General features: G+C 41.7%; 1 protein-coding gene and 1 long non-coding RNA gene across 5 annotated transcripts in view; one reads left to right on the forward strand and one right to left on the reverse strand.

The window, feature by feature from the left end:
- Window positions 1-17684, reverse strand: part of FGD5 (FYVE, RhoGEF and PH domain containing 5) — a 78556-nt gene that overhangs the window by 38275 nt on the left and 22597 nt on the right. The window contains exons 3-5 of the mRNA XM_068202424.1: window positions 11116-11245; window positions 8228-8286; window positions 8087-8117 (exon numbers count right to left, since the gene is read on the reverse strand). Of these exons, the coding sequence (XP_068058525.1) occupies window positions 8087-8117; window positions 8228-8286; window positions 11116-11245 (220 nt within the window). The remainder of the gene's footprint in view (window positions 1-8086; window positions 8118-8227; window positions 8287-11115; window positions 11246-17684) is intronic.
- Window positions 10187-14028, forward strand: LOC137480932 (uncharacterized). Of its 4 annotated transcripts, none has more exons than XR_011003184.1 (4): window positions 10199-10522; window positions 12965-13166; window positions 13354-13437; window positions 13856-14028. It is a non-coding gene; the product is annotated as an uncharacterized lncRNA (long non-coding RNA). The 4 variants fall into 4 exon arrangements; XR_011003183.1 differs by lacking the exon at window positions 13856-14028 and adding an exon at window positions 13532-13782; XR_011003185.1 differs by lacking the exon at window positions 13354-13437 and having other exon boundaries at window positions 10203-10522.

Genomic DNA, 17684 nt, shown 5'->3' on the forward strand with positions numbered 1-17684 from the left:
GGTTTGACCAGCAGTTCCTCTGCAGATTGAGGTTCCTTCTCACTGGCTCACAGCATTGTGTTTCTAGCATCAGCCTGCATTTGAGCTAGAAACTGTGATGTTCCAGTAGAAAATGATGATTGTAGAGCAAAGCCGTTCTTTATTAGGCCAAGAGAAATATCTGAAACTAATAGCATTTCTGTGAACAAAAAGTGCACATTGTACTAGAAGGAACAGATTGCTAGATTGTGGCTGAATTAAAAAAGCTGTGAATGCCTGCAGTCTAAGGATTATGGGTGACCTTGATTCCAGGTTTTGAAAACAAAGTCTCAGCTTGCTCTTTATTGCATTGTCTCATTGGGAGGAACAAAGGTTCTACAGAGCAAAATAGAGCTGAACTGCTTCCCAGATTTTGAATTAGCTAAATGTTGTGGTTAATAAGGTAAAGAATTCTTAACTCAAAAGGATGCAATGCAATGCTTTGATGATGTTAAACATCTGCTCTTCTTGCAGTCACCTGCCAGAGAAAAACGATGTAAATTTACACAAAGCAGAGGTCTGACCTCTACTGCTGTAATGGCTGAATCAGCTTTTGTGCACATATCTCTAGTCTGTATTAAAGAAAAGGGAATGGTCGGATGGGTGAATGAATTCCCCTGGGATATTTCTACAATTTTCAAAATAGATGTGTGAGTTTCTATTAGGGAATAATACTGAAAAAAAAAAAAAAAAAAAAAAGGGTGTGAGTGTACAGAGCAGATGCATCAGTGGAAGATCACAGCTATTTTTCTGCCTTTGTTTTCATGTGGGGATACCAGCACTTCAGCTACAGAAATCATGTCTGCACACTGTGTGTTTTTACCTTGTTCACACCACAACACCCACCTGGCATCCAGACTTCTATGCTTTTCAGCAAAATACATACATACATCAACAGATGTGCATACAAAATAATTTAACAAGCATATCTAGAATTGCAATTGCTTCCCTAGTCAAGCTGCTATTTTAATGGACTGATACTAATGGGAAGTCATCATATTTGGCACTTTGTAAGGCGCCTAGGGAGGACAACAGGAAATCTTGTTGCAGCCCAAATTATGTAAGTAAAGTCTACACTAATGGCATAACATGGTGCAGGTTTTTACAACCACTCTCACTTCTAGAATGAAGGTGGATTTAATAGATTCTGCATATTGCAGAATCCAAAGCTCCTTTGGACAGCTAGGCATTGTACTTGAGGGGAGGGTGAAGGGTTCAAAGGGGGAAAAGACAGCCTGATCTGTATGGAGCAGTGATCTCACATTTCTCACTACTGGACTCAGCAGAAACAATGCCAGATGAACAGCAGAAAATGCTACTGCAGCAGCCACAATTAGTCTCTTATCCTGCCACACAGGGTACAATCTAGGTCAGGAACCCTGACCTCAGCACACACTCATATGCAGCCAAATAGACACATTCATCCAAAACACTGCAAATGAATTTCAGAACCAGCAGACTGTACAGTATGCACTGATAATACTGTATCAGTGCAGCTTTTTATCTGGGTAGTGTCCTGATCCAGATGTGCTGGTGTGGCTTCCTTCTGCTTTTAAGAGATATACAGATTATCTGAAAGCTATTTTGGCTCAACATTCCCGCTGTGGAAGCTCCCTGGCCAATACATAGTTATTTTCCCACTGCTGGTGAACACAACAATGAATAAATAAATGAATGAATAATAAGAACATCAGCCTAGTGTAAGTGAGGGCAGGCTATTCTTTTGTAACAGTGTGTCCTTAGGCTGTTATAAAAGCTTCAGAGGGACTAACAGTCAGCTAGCTCTTTGCTTAGCCAGCAAGTTGCATTTGCTAAAACATTTTATTAGGGAAGTAATGACTTTATTGGTCCAGCAGAACTTTGAACATCATCCAAGAAATTCACAGTTGCAAAAAAGACTCAGCAAATCATTCAATGGAAGTGTAAATAATCAGAAAGATGGAATTCTGTTTTGTCTAGCATGTAGCAGTGGTTCCTAAATTAGGCAGTTATTTTTGGTTCTTGAGAATGTGCCACGCACAAGAATTCTGAAAGTAGAGTTTAATCAATGAGGTTTAAACTTAAGTTAGAGGCTTGAGCACTAAGATTATTTTATTCTTTTTTACATTCTAAGATTTATTTTGCAGTCACGAACACTGGGATGTTCAGTGCCGGGCTGAATTCCAAACTGCTCCTAAGGCTGGAGAAACAGCACATATCGATCCTTGTCATATTCATAGCTATATCTCCAAATGCTTAGGAAGCATAAATCTGTGTTTCTAACAATTGTGGTCCATTGTTATGAGGAAAATGCAAACCAGGAAACAGCGTCAATTTTCTTTTTCAAAGGAAATGTTGGGGCTGATGTCTTTTCAGTGCAGAGCTGTCCTTAATTCAGAAAATATCTTGGAGGGAAGTAATAACTTCAAAGGGGTTTATGCAAACACAAAGATTTTATGTACAAAAGCCAAAGGCAAAATAAACATGAACATGGTCCACTATCAAAAATGAACGGCAAAATAAACATGACCATGATACACTATCAGGCAAATGCTTGGTCCCATACAGGCTGGGATCCTGAAGCAATCTGAGTCACACTAGGTTTCATTTGTGACATCTTGTAAAGCCATTTGAAACAGACCAGCTGAGGGGAAGCAAATAAACCATCTTGATTTGAAATTTGGTGTGAAATTTTAGGCTGAGAAAGCCACCTGCAGCATTTTGTTCAGGAGCAAGTACTAAGAAAAGGATGTCAAGTGCAGCCTGGACTGCTGGGGAAGCATAATAGGAGACAGAATGATAAAGTTTGAAGATTCAATGATCCTGAAGGAAATTCAAAGACTAATTGACTTTGGAAAAATTGTGAGTACCAAGAGGTCATCAGCTTGGACTAGAAGGCCCTGCCAGTTCCACCTGCTCAGACCAGAATGAGTCCTGAACTCACTGCTTCAGAACTGTATTACCTTTGAGCAGGGCAAGTAACAGCTAACCTTTTAGATTGTTATCACTACTACCACACCAACGGATACCAAGTTTGTGAGCTAACACAATGTTTCCAGTCTTTCAGTTCAATAGCAGAGTGGGTGTATGGAAATGTCATCATTTTGGCAATCAATCAGTTTATTAAAGTCTCCACTGAAAGGCCAAACAGAATCTGTTATGCTGAATGAACAGCAGCACTAGCCAAGCCTGGAAATGAGAAGGGAAATTGCTCTTGCTGCAGGCTTAAGAAAAGCCTTTTTTTTTTCCTTTCTCAAAGCAGCTAGGGTGTGGTGTAGTTCTTTGCCTTTCTTACCAATATGTGAGTTTACATGAGAAGATGAAACTTGAGATTTGATGCTAAGCATTTAGAAACTGTTTTCTTGAGAAAGTTGGTGATGGGAAACATAAATGCATGCCTGGGTTGAGGAATGTTGTCAAGGAAGGTCCTAACTGGCCATGAATGGTGTGTTGTACCTTGAGAGCAATTTGGTGACTGTGGGCTTCTTGGTTGCTTCTGAAATCTGCCAGTGGACTTGTGTCAACAGCAAGTGCACAGGAAAGTATGATTTTTTGCTGATGTGACTATTCTTAAAACTATTCAAATATGGAAAAAGGAGTAATTAGATTACTGTAGATTAGTGTCATGGCAGTATTGAAAATATTGCTTTGGTTATGCAATAACCAACATTACCCCTACATTCTAAGGGACTTGCATGTTGTAATATTGGTAATAGTTTCTCTAGATATTCTGAACAATACACTGGGCAACAGGCAAATATAAAGATCCAACATTTAGTGGGATGGAAAAAGTGACAGTGTTTTCTAGATGGAATGTGTTTGCAATGGAGAAACCTGTAGATTATTTCTGAATGCCACCACAGTAGGTAGGTATCATACAGATGTCAGCCTATACCAGTAAAGACGGGGTATGCCAGGGTGACAGGCAATCAATGAAACTCAGAAACGTACCCTCTGAGCCTGTTCCCATAAAGAATTTTGACTTCTTCTAAATCAAAAGTGCCTGAACTAGCAGACAAGTGTGAAAACAGGCTGCCTGTTTCTCTTTTCTCCCTCATTCTCTGGGACAGGTTCCATTCACACATCCTCACTAGTTAGAAAGCCAACTCATACAAACAATTAAATCTTATCTGAGAAACTTGCTTGTTCGGTCTGCTGAAGAAATGTCTCCTGTAACCCCTAAAGGAGTGTACAGGTCAAGATACATAAGAACTTTTCCACTGTATAAGGAAATAATTAATCAAAATTGTGATTTTGCCCTTCTTAAACTTCATATGGTTGGTGACTGCTCATTTATCTGATGGCTCCTTCCAGTTCTAAAATTGATGAGATTGTATTAGACTTTCTAAGCCATGGAAATGGGACAGGGAATGTCACAGTGCATGGTTACAGTTATTCTGACATTTCACAACCTATAAGTGGCTTAACTTGGCCCACCAGTGCATTCATTCAAGGGTTTACTTTAGGCCCATTTCTTACTTTCATTTGACACATTAACTTTTCTATTTTTCTTCTTTCTCTTTTCCTTAATTTCTTTCATAACTAGGGAAATAATGAGGACATGCTAAATATTGTTAAGATCCCTTTACTCCAGCGGGATGGGCAGGCAGGGAAACAAATCTCACTACACAGCAATTTACTAGAGGAAGCAAAAAAGGGAAGGGATGGGGAAAGTCCTGAAGCATTTCTTTCCTGACCCAGTAATCGCACAGGCATGGCAGCCTGGCAGTAACATGATGCTATAGCAGCCATGAGGGTGTGCAGCCATTTATACTGTGGATAAAGGCACTGAAGTGCATTTCAAGTTTGGATATATATATTGAAAAGTCTTCTGGCATTAGTAAGCCACTTTTATCTCCTAGAGGTGGATGGAAAATGCTGGGATGTAATGCAAATGAGAGGCCTCTCCTAGATACCTCTAGCAAATGCTTTCCCTCCACTGTATATGCACCTTTATAGGTCTGCTTTTACATGCTGTCTATAACGTACCAAAGCACAAATGTATTGGGAAATGGAAAACTAAATAGATGAAGAATATTTTAACGAAGGTGTAGAGTGAACAATATCTTCTGTGCAAGATAATTTCCTGTATAGATATTTCTCTTCTCTGAAGCTGGCAGAGCCTTTTCCTTTTCTTTTTCTTGGTGACACTTTAAGAAATAATTAATTTCAGTAAGGAGTTCCTTGAGTGTTCTCTGTGGTCAGAAGCCCTGTATCCCACAGGTGAAGAAAGCACCCTGGCTTCCCCAGGGAACAGCGGATAACACCAGTGCTTTGTCTCACTGGTGTCAAATAATGTGTATGGTGGTGCAGAAATCAGAGGATAGCCAGGACAGAAGAGGAAAATGGCTAGGCAGGTTATTGCCAATTTATCAAAGTACTAGCAAATTAATTAGCTAAGCATCTAAGTCCCTTAAAGTGTCTGGTTCTGCTGCTTTGGTAGATTGCTTGAGAGGCACAATGAGCAGGCAGCAATATCACAGAATCACAGAATATGCTGAGTCGCAAGGGACCAATCAGGATTGTCAAGTCTGTCTCCTGGCCCTTTATAGGGCACCAAGAATTCCACACTGTGGCTGAGAGCATTGTCCAAATGCTTCTTAGAAAGGCTTGGTGCTGTGACCACTTCCCTGGGGAGCCTGTTTCAGTACTCAATGGCCTTTTGGGTGAAAACTCTTTTTCCTAGTACCCAACCTAAACCTCTGCTCATTCTGCTCCAGACATTCTCCTGAATCATGAGAGTGAAGAGATTAGACCTGCCTCTCTGCTGCCCCTCAAGAGGATGTTGAAGATCTCAATGAGGTCTGACTTCAGTCTTTCCTTCTCCAGGCTGAACAAACCAAGTATCTTCAGCTACTCATAAAGCTTCCCCTCCAAACATGTCCCCACACCGCAACACCCATCCTCATGGCCTCCTTTGGACAGTCTAATAGCTTAATATCTTTTTATAATGTGGTGCCCAAAACTGCCTCCAGGACATGAGGTGAGATCATACTAGTGCAGAGCAGGACAATCCTCTGATGGTCCTGCTGTGCCTAATGCCCCCCAGGACACACTTGGCCTTCCTGGCTGCCAGGGTGCAGCTAACACAGATCCAACTGACCGTCAAGCAGGACCTCCAGGTCTCTTTCTACAGCGCTGCTCTCCAGCCTCTTGTTCCCCAGTCTGTATATACAGCCAAGGTTGCCCTGTCCCAGGCACAGAATCTGGCACTTGTCCTTGTCAAACTTCATATGGTTGATGATGGCCCATCTATCTAATTTGTCGTGGCCTGTCTGCAAGGCCTTTCTGCCCTTGAGGGAATTGACAGCTCCTCCCAATTCAGTGATATCGTCACACATAGTAGCCTTTGAATTCTAACCTCATTACTTTTGTCTCCATCAGAGTTCCTGTTCCACTGCTAAGTTTTTGGGGTGTCCTCCAAGGACAACTTGGGGTTACTTTTTCCCTTCTCAGGAAATTTATTTTCAAGCAGCAGTGGAAATAGCAGCAGTATGCTTTGTGTGGTGGCTATAATTCCTTACTACCTTTCAACTAACAGCCAAGAAAGATACTGACAGCAAGGCCACCTAGGCTGTGTACCAGTCTCCAGGGAAGCAGATGGAGATCTGTTAAAGGGACACAGAGTATTCCAGGACAAAGCTACCAGTCAGTTTATGCCATGCAAGAATTCTCTAACAGGCACTAAAAGTGAGTATTTCTGGGTGTTTTCACATGTTTCTGACACCAGAATCTGTATTTTCCCCATGGTAATTAGCTGTGTGTCTTGGCTAACCCAGAATGTTTTAGTATTCCATACCTATCTGAGACCAAAATTGTTAGTCTCACTAAGACCCACCCCATGGCACAGCCAGAAGCAGCACCAGAGGGTGCCCATCTTTTTCAAGTTAAGGTTGCCCAAGCAGAGCTCTCTTGGCTCTTGTCCTTTTCCCTTTTGTTCTTGCAGGGCAAGATAGCTGAGGCAGTGCAGGAAGAGGCTTTGGTTTGTTTTTGTTTCCCTCTGGCCTTAGGAGGGAGCTGCTTCTGGGTGGCAACCATAGCAACCTGAGAGGCTGTATTTCAAAATCAAAGGCTTTCAGAGTGAATTTTGCAACATCTGCCTGCAGTGCAAGGCCGGCACTGGTTGGGGTTGAGCCACTGTTCTTTGTGCGCTTGAGAGTCTGTTTTCTCCCTAGCTCCCGTGGCCTGGAGGCTGGTTGGATGCTGCCAGCCTAGGGACAGGCAGAGAGGCTGGCACTGCAGATTCAGAGTTCCCAAGCTCCAGACGCCTGAGGGTGCCACCACCTTTGTCAATGGAGCTGCTGCTGCTGGAGAGACGAGATGGGGGAGGGCTGCTGCCATCTTTGTCTCCCCACATGCAGTTGTCTGCGGAGGGGGGTTTGTCTGACATATTCCCTTTGTCTCTGACACGCGCTGGGTTGCGGAGGGCGCCGTCTTGGGAGAGGGGTTAATCTGCCTTTTCGAGTTTTTTTTTGTTTCCAGGAGTCCGTGAGAGCTCAGCAACTTTGTAACTAGTGAACATTACTGTTATTTTTTGCCTGTTGCTGTTTCTTTTTTTATAGACTGCTATTTTTTCACTTATATCTACTCCTGGTCCTTTCTCCTTATTGGTAGAAAAGGATTTGTTAAATCAATGGGGAGGTAACTCATTTTAGAGTATCCGCCTCTTGAATTGTCTTAAACCAAAACACTGTGACACAGTGTGGATACCCAGAGAACGCTGGCTATTACCAATACTGCATTATTAGAAAACAAGCTCAAATGCAAGCAGAGTGAATCCATTGAAACCAAATCCCCATGCTTCATAGCTCTGTTCCCATCTGTCTTACTCTGAAGGGAGAGTGTCCACCCCCATTTATCACCATCTCCTTCTCTGCACTAGGCTTGTTATGCATCTTACACCAGTCTCAAGAAGCCCCAACTGTTGGCCAGCGCTTTTCCCTCTAGATGACAAATAATAGATTTGAATGGTTCACAGTAAGCCATTCCTCCTCAGATTCACTTAAATCCCTTCAGTGCTTTTATGTCTTTTAAATTGCAGCTAAATAAAAGGGTATCTAGGTTTCAGTGATTAAAATTATTTACTTACCATACGTAACAACTGGAGCATTTCCACATATCTGGGGAGAGAGACAAACTTTTATTAACTGCCATCAAATGAATACTGAAGGGTGGACTGCATAGCTTTTATTTTACAAGCACAACAGGTAGACTATAAAAACAAACTCACACTTTTTCTGAAGACATTAGTTCCTGGGCAATGAGGTAAGCTCTGGACTGGCCTTCTTTCTGTCAACAGAAGAAGTCAGAAGCAATTAAGAGATTTCTTATTCTACAAAGTAAAGCAGTGTTAGAGAGCACTTCAAACTGATGTATTTCTATAGTAAAAATAGTGACCAGACTTTGATTCTTTGTTGTTCGGTGTCTGGCATCCTGGACTTTCCAGACCATTTTCCCCAATTCAACTAATAGTAATACAGTACAACATAATAGCTGCTAATCCAGATGGCAAGTTTGAAAAATGTCTTGTTATTGAAGGAGGAGTGAAATTTTCTGTGGATTTTTATGGGTCCAAAATTTGTCAAAGAAGCAGAAAGTGCCTAACTTTGAACAGGCTAGTTTCACAGCTGTTGAGGACATACCACTTGGAAAGGGGAGTTCTTTATCAAAATGGTCATATTCCAAACTGTTCTGACTGCTGTCAGTGAGACCTGTAGAAGCAAATGGGGCAAAGGGCTTTATTGCGTACTAAAAAAAGTGTCTAAACTAAATGGTCGTAAATATCTCCAGAATTAGTTCAGCACTTCAACAGACAACATTATTTGAAATCTCAGAGGCATCTATTTAACTGGCAGGCATCTTGGAAGACACAGATAACTGTGAAAGAAGCAAACTCTATGGCTCTGAGCTGCAAGTGGCTAATAGTATTTTGCTCCTAATTCATGATTCATCCTTATGGTAAGAGCTGGCCAAAGCATAGAAATATGTACTGAAAGGAATGTACTGGGAAAAGTTTGACTTTTTCAGCAGTGGTGAAGTAAGGAGCTAAAACAGTGGTCTAGTAGTTACAAAGAAATGCTGCCCTCAGTGACCTAAAGTGGCCTCAGGGGAACTGAGTGCAGTATCAAGTCTGTGACATTGCTTGCCAGACCAAGTATGCTGGTAAGAAGACTCAGTGAAGCAGAAAGTCAAGGGTCCCTACATGGCTGCCATGGCCTCCATCTGCTAAGCAAAGGCTTGAAGCTTGCCAGAGGGCAGCTTCTGAAGAGGGAGCTGGGAGAGAGCTATACCACAGGACTAGGCACATGACTGGCTGCAGGGAGTAAAGATTTCTAAAATGCTGGCAGCTTTGCAGTCTTATAATTATCACTTGGACTTTGGTTCAGAGAGTGAATAGTTGAGGGACCTGCACCCACTATATCCCCTGCTCCCAGAAATCTGTATAGAGACACTGCTGTGTATCTCAGAGTTAATTTCCTGGTTAAACAAACAGCAATTAAATAAAACCAAGACAGACAATACGTAGAGACACCCTGAGACTTACTCTGGACAGGCCATGTGACACTGAAGTCCCTGAATTTTACCTATGGCATATTAATCACAAAGATTGATGGCACTTTGGTGACAGTGCCAGTCACTCCCCTCTAAGCATAGTGCCAGCTCTCAGTTGTGCTGACCCAGCTGTTTGTATGACCTTGATCAGAACCAGACTGGTCTCCTTAAAAAACTGAACAAAACAGATCCAGCTTAAAAAAAATGTGGGGCTGGGGGCAAAGCTGCCTCCATGGGGCTAGGATGGAGTTGTTTGGCCTAACAGCAGCACATAAGGAGAACCAGACTGGTCTCCTTACAAAACTGAACAAAACAGATCCAGCTTAAAAAAAATGTGGGGCTGGGGGCAAAGCTGCCTCCATGGGGCTAGGATGGAGTTGTTTGGCCTAACAGCAGCACAAGTAGATCACAGAACAGTTTTCTAAACCGGAAGCATTGTGCAAGTCACTTCTCTGGAGTACTCTTTTGGAGTACTGTCTGAATTTCAAAGCAGGGCAACTTGTGAAAACATGGAAGCAGAAGCTCCATCGGCTGTGTGTGCCACTAACTTGCCATGCTAACATGGACAAAATGTATCTCCTCATGCATTTTACTATGTGTGTGTTGTACTTCAGAGATGGTTCAGTGTAGCTGTATTGTAGCTTGATTGTACTCAGACAAGAGTGCTACCGTCACAATCAGAGGCTAATAGCAGTTTTATAAGCCTCAGTATCTGAGTGACTTCATAATGCCCCTTTTGTAATTGTTATGCACTATGCAGCAGTTTACAGTAGTGCCAATGGTAAGTAAACTGAGGCATTATAAGAACAATTCACTTTTTCAGGTTAGCTCTGTGAATCAGTGAGAGTGAAGGAAAAGCATATCTGTCCATATCTGTCTTCCAGATCCCATCCTTGAAGAGCTAGATTGCAGCTGTCCTGGAGGATCTGTGTAATTATATAAATCAAGAGTTGTCCCTTGAAAGGCATCTGAAGTAGGTGCTTCCTCAAGGCACACAAATCTGTAGTTCCCAACTCCAGAACATTTCAGTTTTGTGTGTGCACGAGGGCATATTTTAATATGTTAAAGGTTTGCAAAACAGAATGATTCCTGGAGTCTGGAAACCAGTGAAAATGTGTAAGGAGCAGCAAAGACATTCTTATGTACTGCTGCTTTTGAGTCAGTAGCTGCCCCACTTGTTTTGAGACCTTTGAGACTCTGCTTACTGGTCCCTGTTTGTGCACAGTGCAAGTCTTCTCCATCTTTTTTGACTCAATGTAATTTTAAATTCTCAAGATGGCAACTAAATGCTGTGGAGTGGGACACTTTCCTGACATCCAAGTCAGGCCTTTCTTGCTGTTTATGTTGCCTCCACTGTCCATCTTCAGACTACATTCTTTCCCTTTGCCAGGCGCTGTAGAGGTAAATTATTCCAAGTGCAGTGGTGGAGTAAAGGACCAATAGCTCTGCCATTTCTAAATGAGCACTAGACAAAAAGCAGAGTGCTAAGAACCCAGGATCTTCTGCAAATTGCTTCTTCCTCTCCAGATTTCATGGAGTAACCATTTTCATGGATTTTTTTTTTACCTTGTTGGTGAGACTGGGATCACCAAGGCTGCTCTCATCATCTTCTGAACTGTTTTGTTCCTCATCTGATGTGACAACTTCCATTGGTGTCACAGAGATTGGGCACACCTTGTAGGGCTCAGTGTAGGCACTGCAGAAAAACAGAACAGACTAGTTCAATGGTGTTATTCTCAGACTCACTGTTGCTCAGACAAATAGAATCCCTGCAGAACTTGGAAAGCAAAATCTATCAAGCCTGTTTTTTCTGGCTGCTAGGTTCAAAGGCAACCATTTAGACAAGCAGAAGACTCTGAAAGGAGCAATGAAAAGTTAACTGAACTTGTTCAAGCTTCCCCAATAGAAGAGTGTTCTGGCCCAGTTTGGAGTAAAAACGTCATACTTAGTTGGAACTAGAACTGCTTTGTTCCTCCCTAGTCAACCAACCCCTCAAAATAGATTCAGTAAAATCACACTAACATTTTAAAATGGAAGTTAGATATTGTGACAATGAGTTTTCTGAGAAAACATCAAAAGGACAAGAAAAGTATACTGGTAATACTAATGTCATCAATTAAACTACAAGATACTCAGGTTCCAGAATCCTTGGATTGTTTCAAGGGGGCATGAATTCAGCTCCAGAAACCCAGAGAAAGCTGTGCAGTAATAGTACTGGACCTGGTGTAAAATACAGCCCAGTGCAATGCAGGCCTGTGGCTTCACAGCATTTTATTTAAAAAAATTATTTTCAATTAAAATTGCCAGTGATCTCAAAACCTCCACAAAGCATGACTAAAGCTGATCTATACATGCCTAGCTCCAAACTCCAGTTGCTGGATCTTGTTAAACCTTTGCTGAACTGGTGGCCAGTCTTCCAGATTTTGCTACTGTGTACTCACAAACTGTATTCAAGTTGACCCTTAATTTTGACTTTTATATTAAATAGACAAAGATTTTGGTTTCTTACTATGTCATGCCACTTATGATTTAATAATTCTAAAATCTCTGTACTTCATCCAATTATGCATTAACATTATTCAATTTACCAATCATTTTAGCATCAGCTTTTGCTGCCATCGAGTTTTGATACTGTTCTTGGTACTGCAACACATAACTCATTATTCTGGCACTGGCAGGAGATGGATACCAAGCCGTATCTATCAGCTGTAATACCCATCTATTCCTACCTGACTTTACTGAGTTTTCACATTCAAGGATCAGATTTGTTTTTCTGACCACAGTGTGATTCTGGGAGTTTATATACAGCTTATATACCACAGTGGCCCCAAGCTTTTTACATTTCCAGGGCAAGGTTCCCATGTTCAGCCAAGAAGGTGAGTATTCTGCCTTGAGAAACAAAATCTGACATCTCCATGTTTACTAGTAGATGTGTTGGCCAGCCAGGTCAGTCTGTAATGTAGGCCTGGATTACTCAGTTTATATTATTTCTATATGTCTCATTTCCTCTGAAACACTAACTTCCTTTCACATCTCTGCTTCATCCCTTTATTTTTCTTTAGTCTACTTGGAGATCCCAGATGTGAACAAACCCAAGGCATCAAAGCCAATACTAGAGTAACAGAAGGCTGGGCAAAGACAAGCGTAAGTGAGACGACAATGATGAGACTCCCAAGGTCACTGACCAGATTCCTATTTTCCTTCAGAAAGGAAATTCCCTACATATCTGCATTTACCTCTCTCCCATGCAAGTGTGGCAGTCAGCCTTTCTGTTCAGCCTCCAGCTTTTTCCTCATGTGTAGAGTCTAGGAGCTCTCACAGGCCACCCAGTGCATTTGCCATGGCTGGGCAAAGGGCCAAGCAGTAATGCTGTTCCTCAACATTATCTACTATGGCTTATTAGTAGTATCTGCAGTTTTTCAGTGTGGATGGCATCACCACACTTTTGAAAACCTGTCCAGCTTCAGCAGCAGAGGGACCTCAGCACAAGAGCAAGATAAATACAGGAACAGCTCAGGACACTTATTAATAATTTAGGCAGTCTCAGTACTACTCAGACTACTCACATAGTCCTTCTGCAGTTTGTAATTGTTTGTCCCAGAAGACATGAAATTACGGTATTGCTTCCTTTTCTCTGTCTCTGATAAATGACTGCATTATGTTGATATGAGAACACATTATAATTTGGGAAGAATGCCTCGGTATATTAGTCTTGTAATCATTATGAATAGCATTATTGAAGGTTCCTACAGTGGCAGAACTTGCAATATTACTAAGCTATTGCATGGGCTTTGTTTGCAGTAGACCTGCATCCCAGTGGCACAAACTTAAGTTTAAAGAGAAGTCTCAAAGTGTTATGGATCTCATTTGGACACAGGATGGCCACAGGTATAATTTGTGCCACCATCTCCATTCTCCTCTTCTCTGACCACTCCAATAGCACTCAGGTCTTTACTTCTGAGATGGCTCTGTATTGTCACAGGAGCTCCTGGGAAGTGCACCTTTCCTGATACTCTGCACGCACTTAATCTAATGAGCTCACATGTCATCTTTTATGTCTATGCTCCTGTGATCTCCTAGCACTCCTAGCTTCTGAAGGCTTGAATTGTGCCCAGGAATGACTAAGTGATACTTTTCTTTAGTTCATTAAAAGCACTGGTAACTGAGCTTACTGGAAGCAATGAACTTAAATGCAATGGAAGATGCAAATAAAAGTGTGGGTGTGAAGAATAAGGGAAGAGATAGTCCAAGAGTTTGCAGTATCCCAATAGACACAGTAATCCCAAATTAATTATCTTCCTTGTAGTAATGATTTGGCTGGATGAGAACAGATTGCTGGAACATTATCTGCTGCTCATTCAGCAATTGTCTGTCATCATTCCAAGAGTAAGCCATCACAACAAAGGGAGCAATGGGCCTTCTGGGACAGTCTGATATTTAATTGACTGAATAAATGCAGGAGGATGCGGTGCAGCAAAAGTCTTTTTAGTTAGCACCAGTAACATTATAATTAGTAGAGCTTCTGGTAGGTGTAGAGTAGGGAGAAGCTGTATGGATGCACCCTATTAGCTATTTGTGTACTTTTGCCTGTGCACATGTATAGCTACATCAGAAAAATTGTTCTGGAGTCTACATACTCTCCAGTTATCCTGCCCCTATAGTATGCTTACATTTGACCTCGAGTGACCTCAGTGACTGAGAGGAGGATGAAGCCATCACGGAGAGGGAAGCTGAACTAATCATTGCACTAGAGGATTTTAAATGAAGTCCAGACACAAGTCTCTACTACCTGTGAACCCTGCAGAACACAGGCTGAGAAGTTTGAGCACAAATGGTGCATGCATGAGAGAGCACTGCTGAGATACACAACAGGTGTGAGCTCACAGAACATGATTCTCAGAACAAATTGAAAAAAACTATTTTCTCTTGCTTGATTGTGCACTTCTAAAAGAGATACATACCCTTCTTTTATTTTCACACCTGTCCTTCAAATGACCTTGTAAATTCTAACCCATTCCTCAGCAATGATCACATCAATTTTTAAAGATTTTTAGAAGTTATACAGTCAGCTTTAATGAGATACAAGGATTTAAGTGGGTGGTTTAACAGTGGCAAAAGTACCCAGCCAAGGTTATTATAATAATGGCCTATGAAGAGCATGTATTCTTGTTTGCAAAACAATACAAATGCACTTGGCTGCATGTTCGTCTCTTGGCCACACTCCCAAGAGATGTTTTGTTTCCTTCTTTAGAGTCACCAACTGCATGAAAATACCAAAAAACCAAACAGACAGACAAAGAAAACCAAACAAATCTGAGTTGGTGAAAATCTAAACTTAAGGCCTGTGACTTCCGCTGGGGTGATACCAGTAATGATCAGATTGTTTGCAGTTTGCTTGCAATGAATTAAGTCACACATCCTAAAGAAAGGCTCATAAATCTCACTTGCCTTCTGCTTCAGCAGCAATCATGAGGGGAGAAGGGGAGTCCTTTGCTTTATAATACTCAGCTATGCTTTATGATACCTGTGGAGTATTCATCCTTTCCACCAAGTGGCTCCTTGTACATACGAAGTGCAGCTAGTTAGGCTGTTGAAATATGCTGGCAATGTCCCTTCAAATGCTAGTGCAGTAGATCCACCCTAGTGCCTATAAGTATCATCATGTGTGTTGGGACAGAGTTATAGCATATTTCTACCTGGCAACTGATTCTGCAGCTGAAAGTGGAAGTGTGCTAGAAATTTGTTGATCAGTCAAGAGCAATACAGCATCTCCTTGAAGCAGTAAGCATTTGTGCAGGGTTCAGATGTCATGCAGTTTTACTGCCACAGTGATCACAGAATCATAGAACAGAATTATAGGGTGATTTGTATTGGAAGGAACCTTAAAGATCACCTTGTTCCATCCCCCTGTCACAGGCAGGGACGTCCTCCACTAGATCAGGTTGCTCAGGGCCTCATCCAACCTGGCCTTGAGCACTTCCAAGGATGGGGTCTTCACAGCTTTCCAACATTCACAGCTTTCCAACTGGATGGAAAGTGGGCAACCCACCACTCTCTAGGTAAAGAATTTCTTCCTAATGTCTAATCTAAATCTCCCTTCTTTTAGTTTAAAACCATTAAATGTTCCCCCTTGTCCTATCACTATCCACCCATGTAAAGACACCCTAACTCTTTTTTAAAAGCGCCCTTTAAGTACTGGAAGTCCACAATGAGATCCAAACCTTCTCTTCTCCAGGCTGACAATCCCCAGCTGTCTCAGCCTGTCTCCATAGCAGAAGTGCTCCAGCCCTCTGAGCATTTGTTTGTTTTTTTTTTTTTCCCACTCCTCTGGTCCCATTTTAACAGGTCCGTGTCTTTCTTTTGCTGAAAGCTCCAGACCTGTATGCATTACTCCAGCTGGAGTCTCAGGAGGACAGAGTAGAGGGGGAGATTCCCTCTATCTTAATCATATGGGAGGGAGCAGGTCAGCGGGAGACTCCTGTGACTGAACCCATCTCAGATCAAAACAAGTGTGATGTGGCCAGTGAGGACATCCAGATTACCCTATCACAGCTCCTGAGCACCTCCATCATTCTCATGTGTCTGTCCCAGGACAGGGGACTTCTATAATTGGATTTCCATATTATAAAATGTAATTTCTGGAAAAGAAAGCCACTGGGTGGCTTATCAATAATCATCATCACCAGTCAACCTGAATTAGTTTCCCTGGACTAAACTGATTTCTTTTGGAAGTAAGTTTCAATGTATTTCAGTCTAAAGAAGGGTATGAACAAGTGCAGCACTTAAGGAACCTCTGCTGTGTTCATACTTGAAATGTATTCATAATTTGTCTCCATAAGGTATATAATGCCTAAAGGATGATCCCAGGTAATAAAACTCAAGATGTCAGCAAAGTATACCTTGCTTAATGAGTCCCAAAAACAGTGTCCAGGGTGTGCTGATGTTTCAACCATTGTGACATCATTTAGTTAACAGGTATCTGTTCAGCATTCAGATACCTGGTCTACCTGGATTACCTCCTTGCTGCCTCCCTGTGGTCTTTCACTGTATCTCCTCAGTCAGTGTCAGGACAGGGAAAGAACAGTTATTTTCTTTGCATCTGTTGCAAACTGCAAATTGGATGATGCAAATTAATTACCACCAATATACTTGAAGGCCTAAGAGCCCCCGATATATTTTCTGAACATTTCTTATGGTTTCAAAAGTGTCTGAAAGTAAAGATCATAACAGTATTTGGCCAAAACTTTCACCACAAGATGAAGAAAGCAGTAGAAGAGGCTAGAAATCACATCCTTGGTTCCATTCCTACAGTGGAATCAGTATATTAAAGGTGCTTTTGTCAGTAATTATCAACACAGGGCTTTATACATAGTTTATACATAGTGGCAATAGGAAGAAAGTGAATTGACTGGGTTTCTGAGGTAAGCACTGACTTCTGCTCTGCCTGTTGTGGGGTAACAGAATGGTTTTCTTTGTCTAGGATGTTTCATCCATTCATTAGCAAAACCATGTTTCTGGACTGCTAAAAGACAATCCTTTCAAATATTTGCTAAAGAGAGAATGGCTGTGGTGTTGAGTTCATCTAGATCGACCAAAACTCTGAAATGAACAACAGTTATGACCTGAAATGTTTTTCTGTGTATATTGGTATTTGCATTGGCAATTATTTGACCTGAATCAGCAAAGCAAGCTTACATGAACTACCTCGGAAGGTACAAACAGTTATTCTTTCTCTGTAGAGTACATCCTCCACAAGTATATCTTCCCTGAAGCCAGCTGAGTGGTGACAAGCTTGACACATCAACTCAGATCACATATGCTAAATTTACAAATGGCTACTAAGTTGCTGCCATAGCCTTCCCATCCACAGACCCCACCCTGCGCCCATTTAAACTCCTCTGTCACAGGAATCTTAGCTCATTACTAATTATAATGTATTGGATACAAGACCAGAATCTCACCTGGACACAGCTGAGTTATGCAAAACTCACATATATAAAATTGATGCCATCCAGTGGGAAGGAAAAATAATCAACACCTGCAAAGACCCCCACCCTCCATTGTTGGGCCAAGATGATTGAATCCACCTTTCTTCTGCATGCAGTATCCCTATCTCAAGTCTCAAACCCAGTAGT

This window comes from Anomalospiza imberbis, chromosome 11 (assembly GCF_031753505.1).
Source record: "Anomalospiza imberbis isolate Cuckoo-Finch-1a 21T00152 chromosome 11, ASM3175350v1, whole genome shotgun sequence".
Classification (NCBI taxonomy): Eukaryota; Metazoa; Chordata; class Aves; order Passeriformes; family Viduidae; genus Anomalospiza; species Anomalospiza imberbis.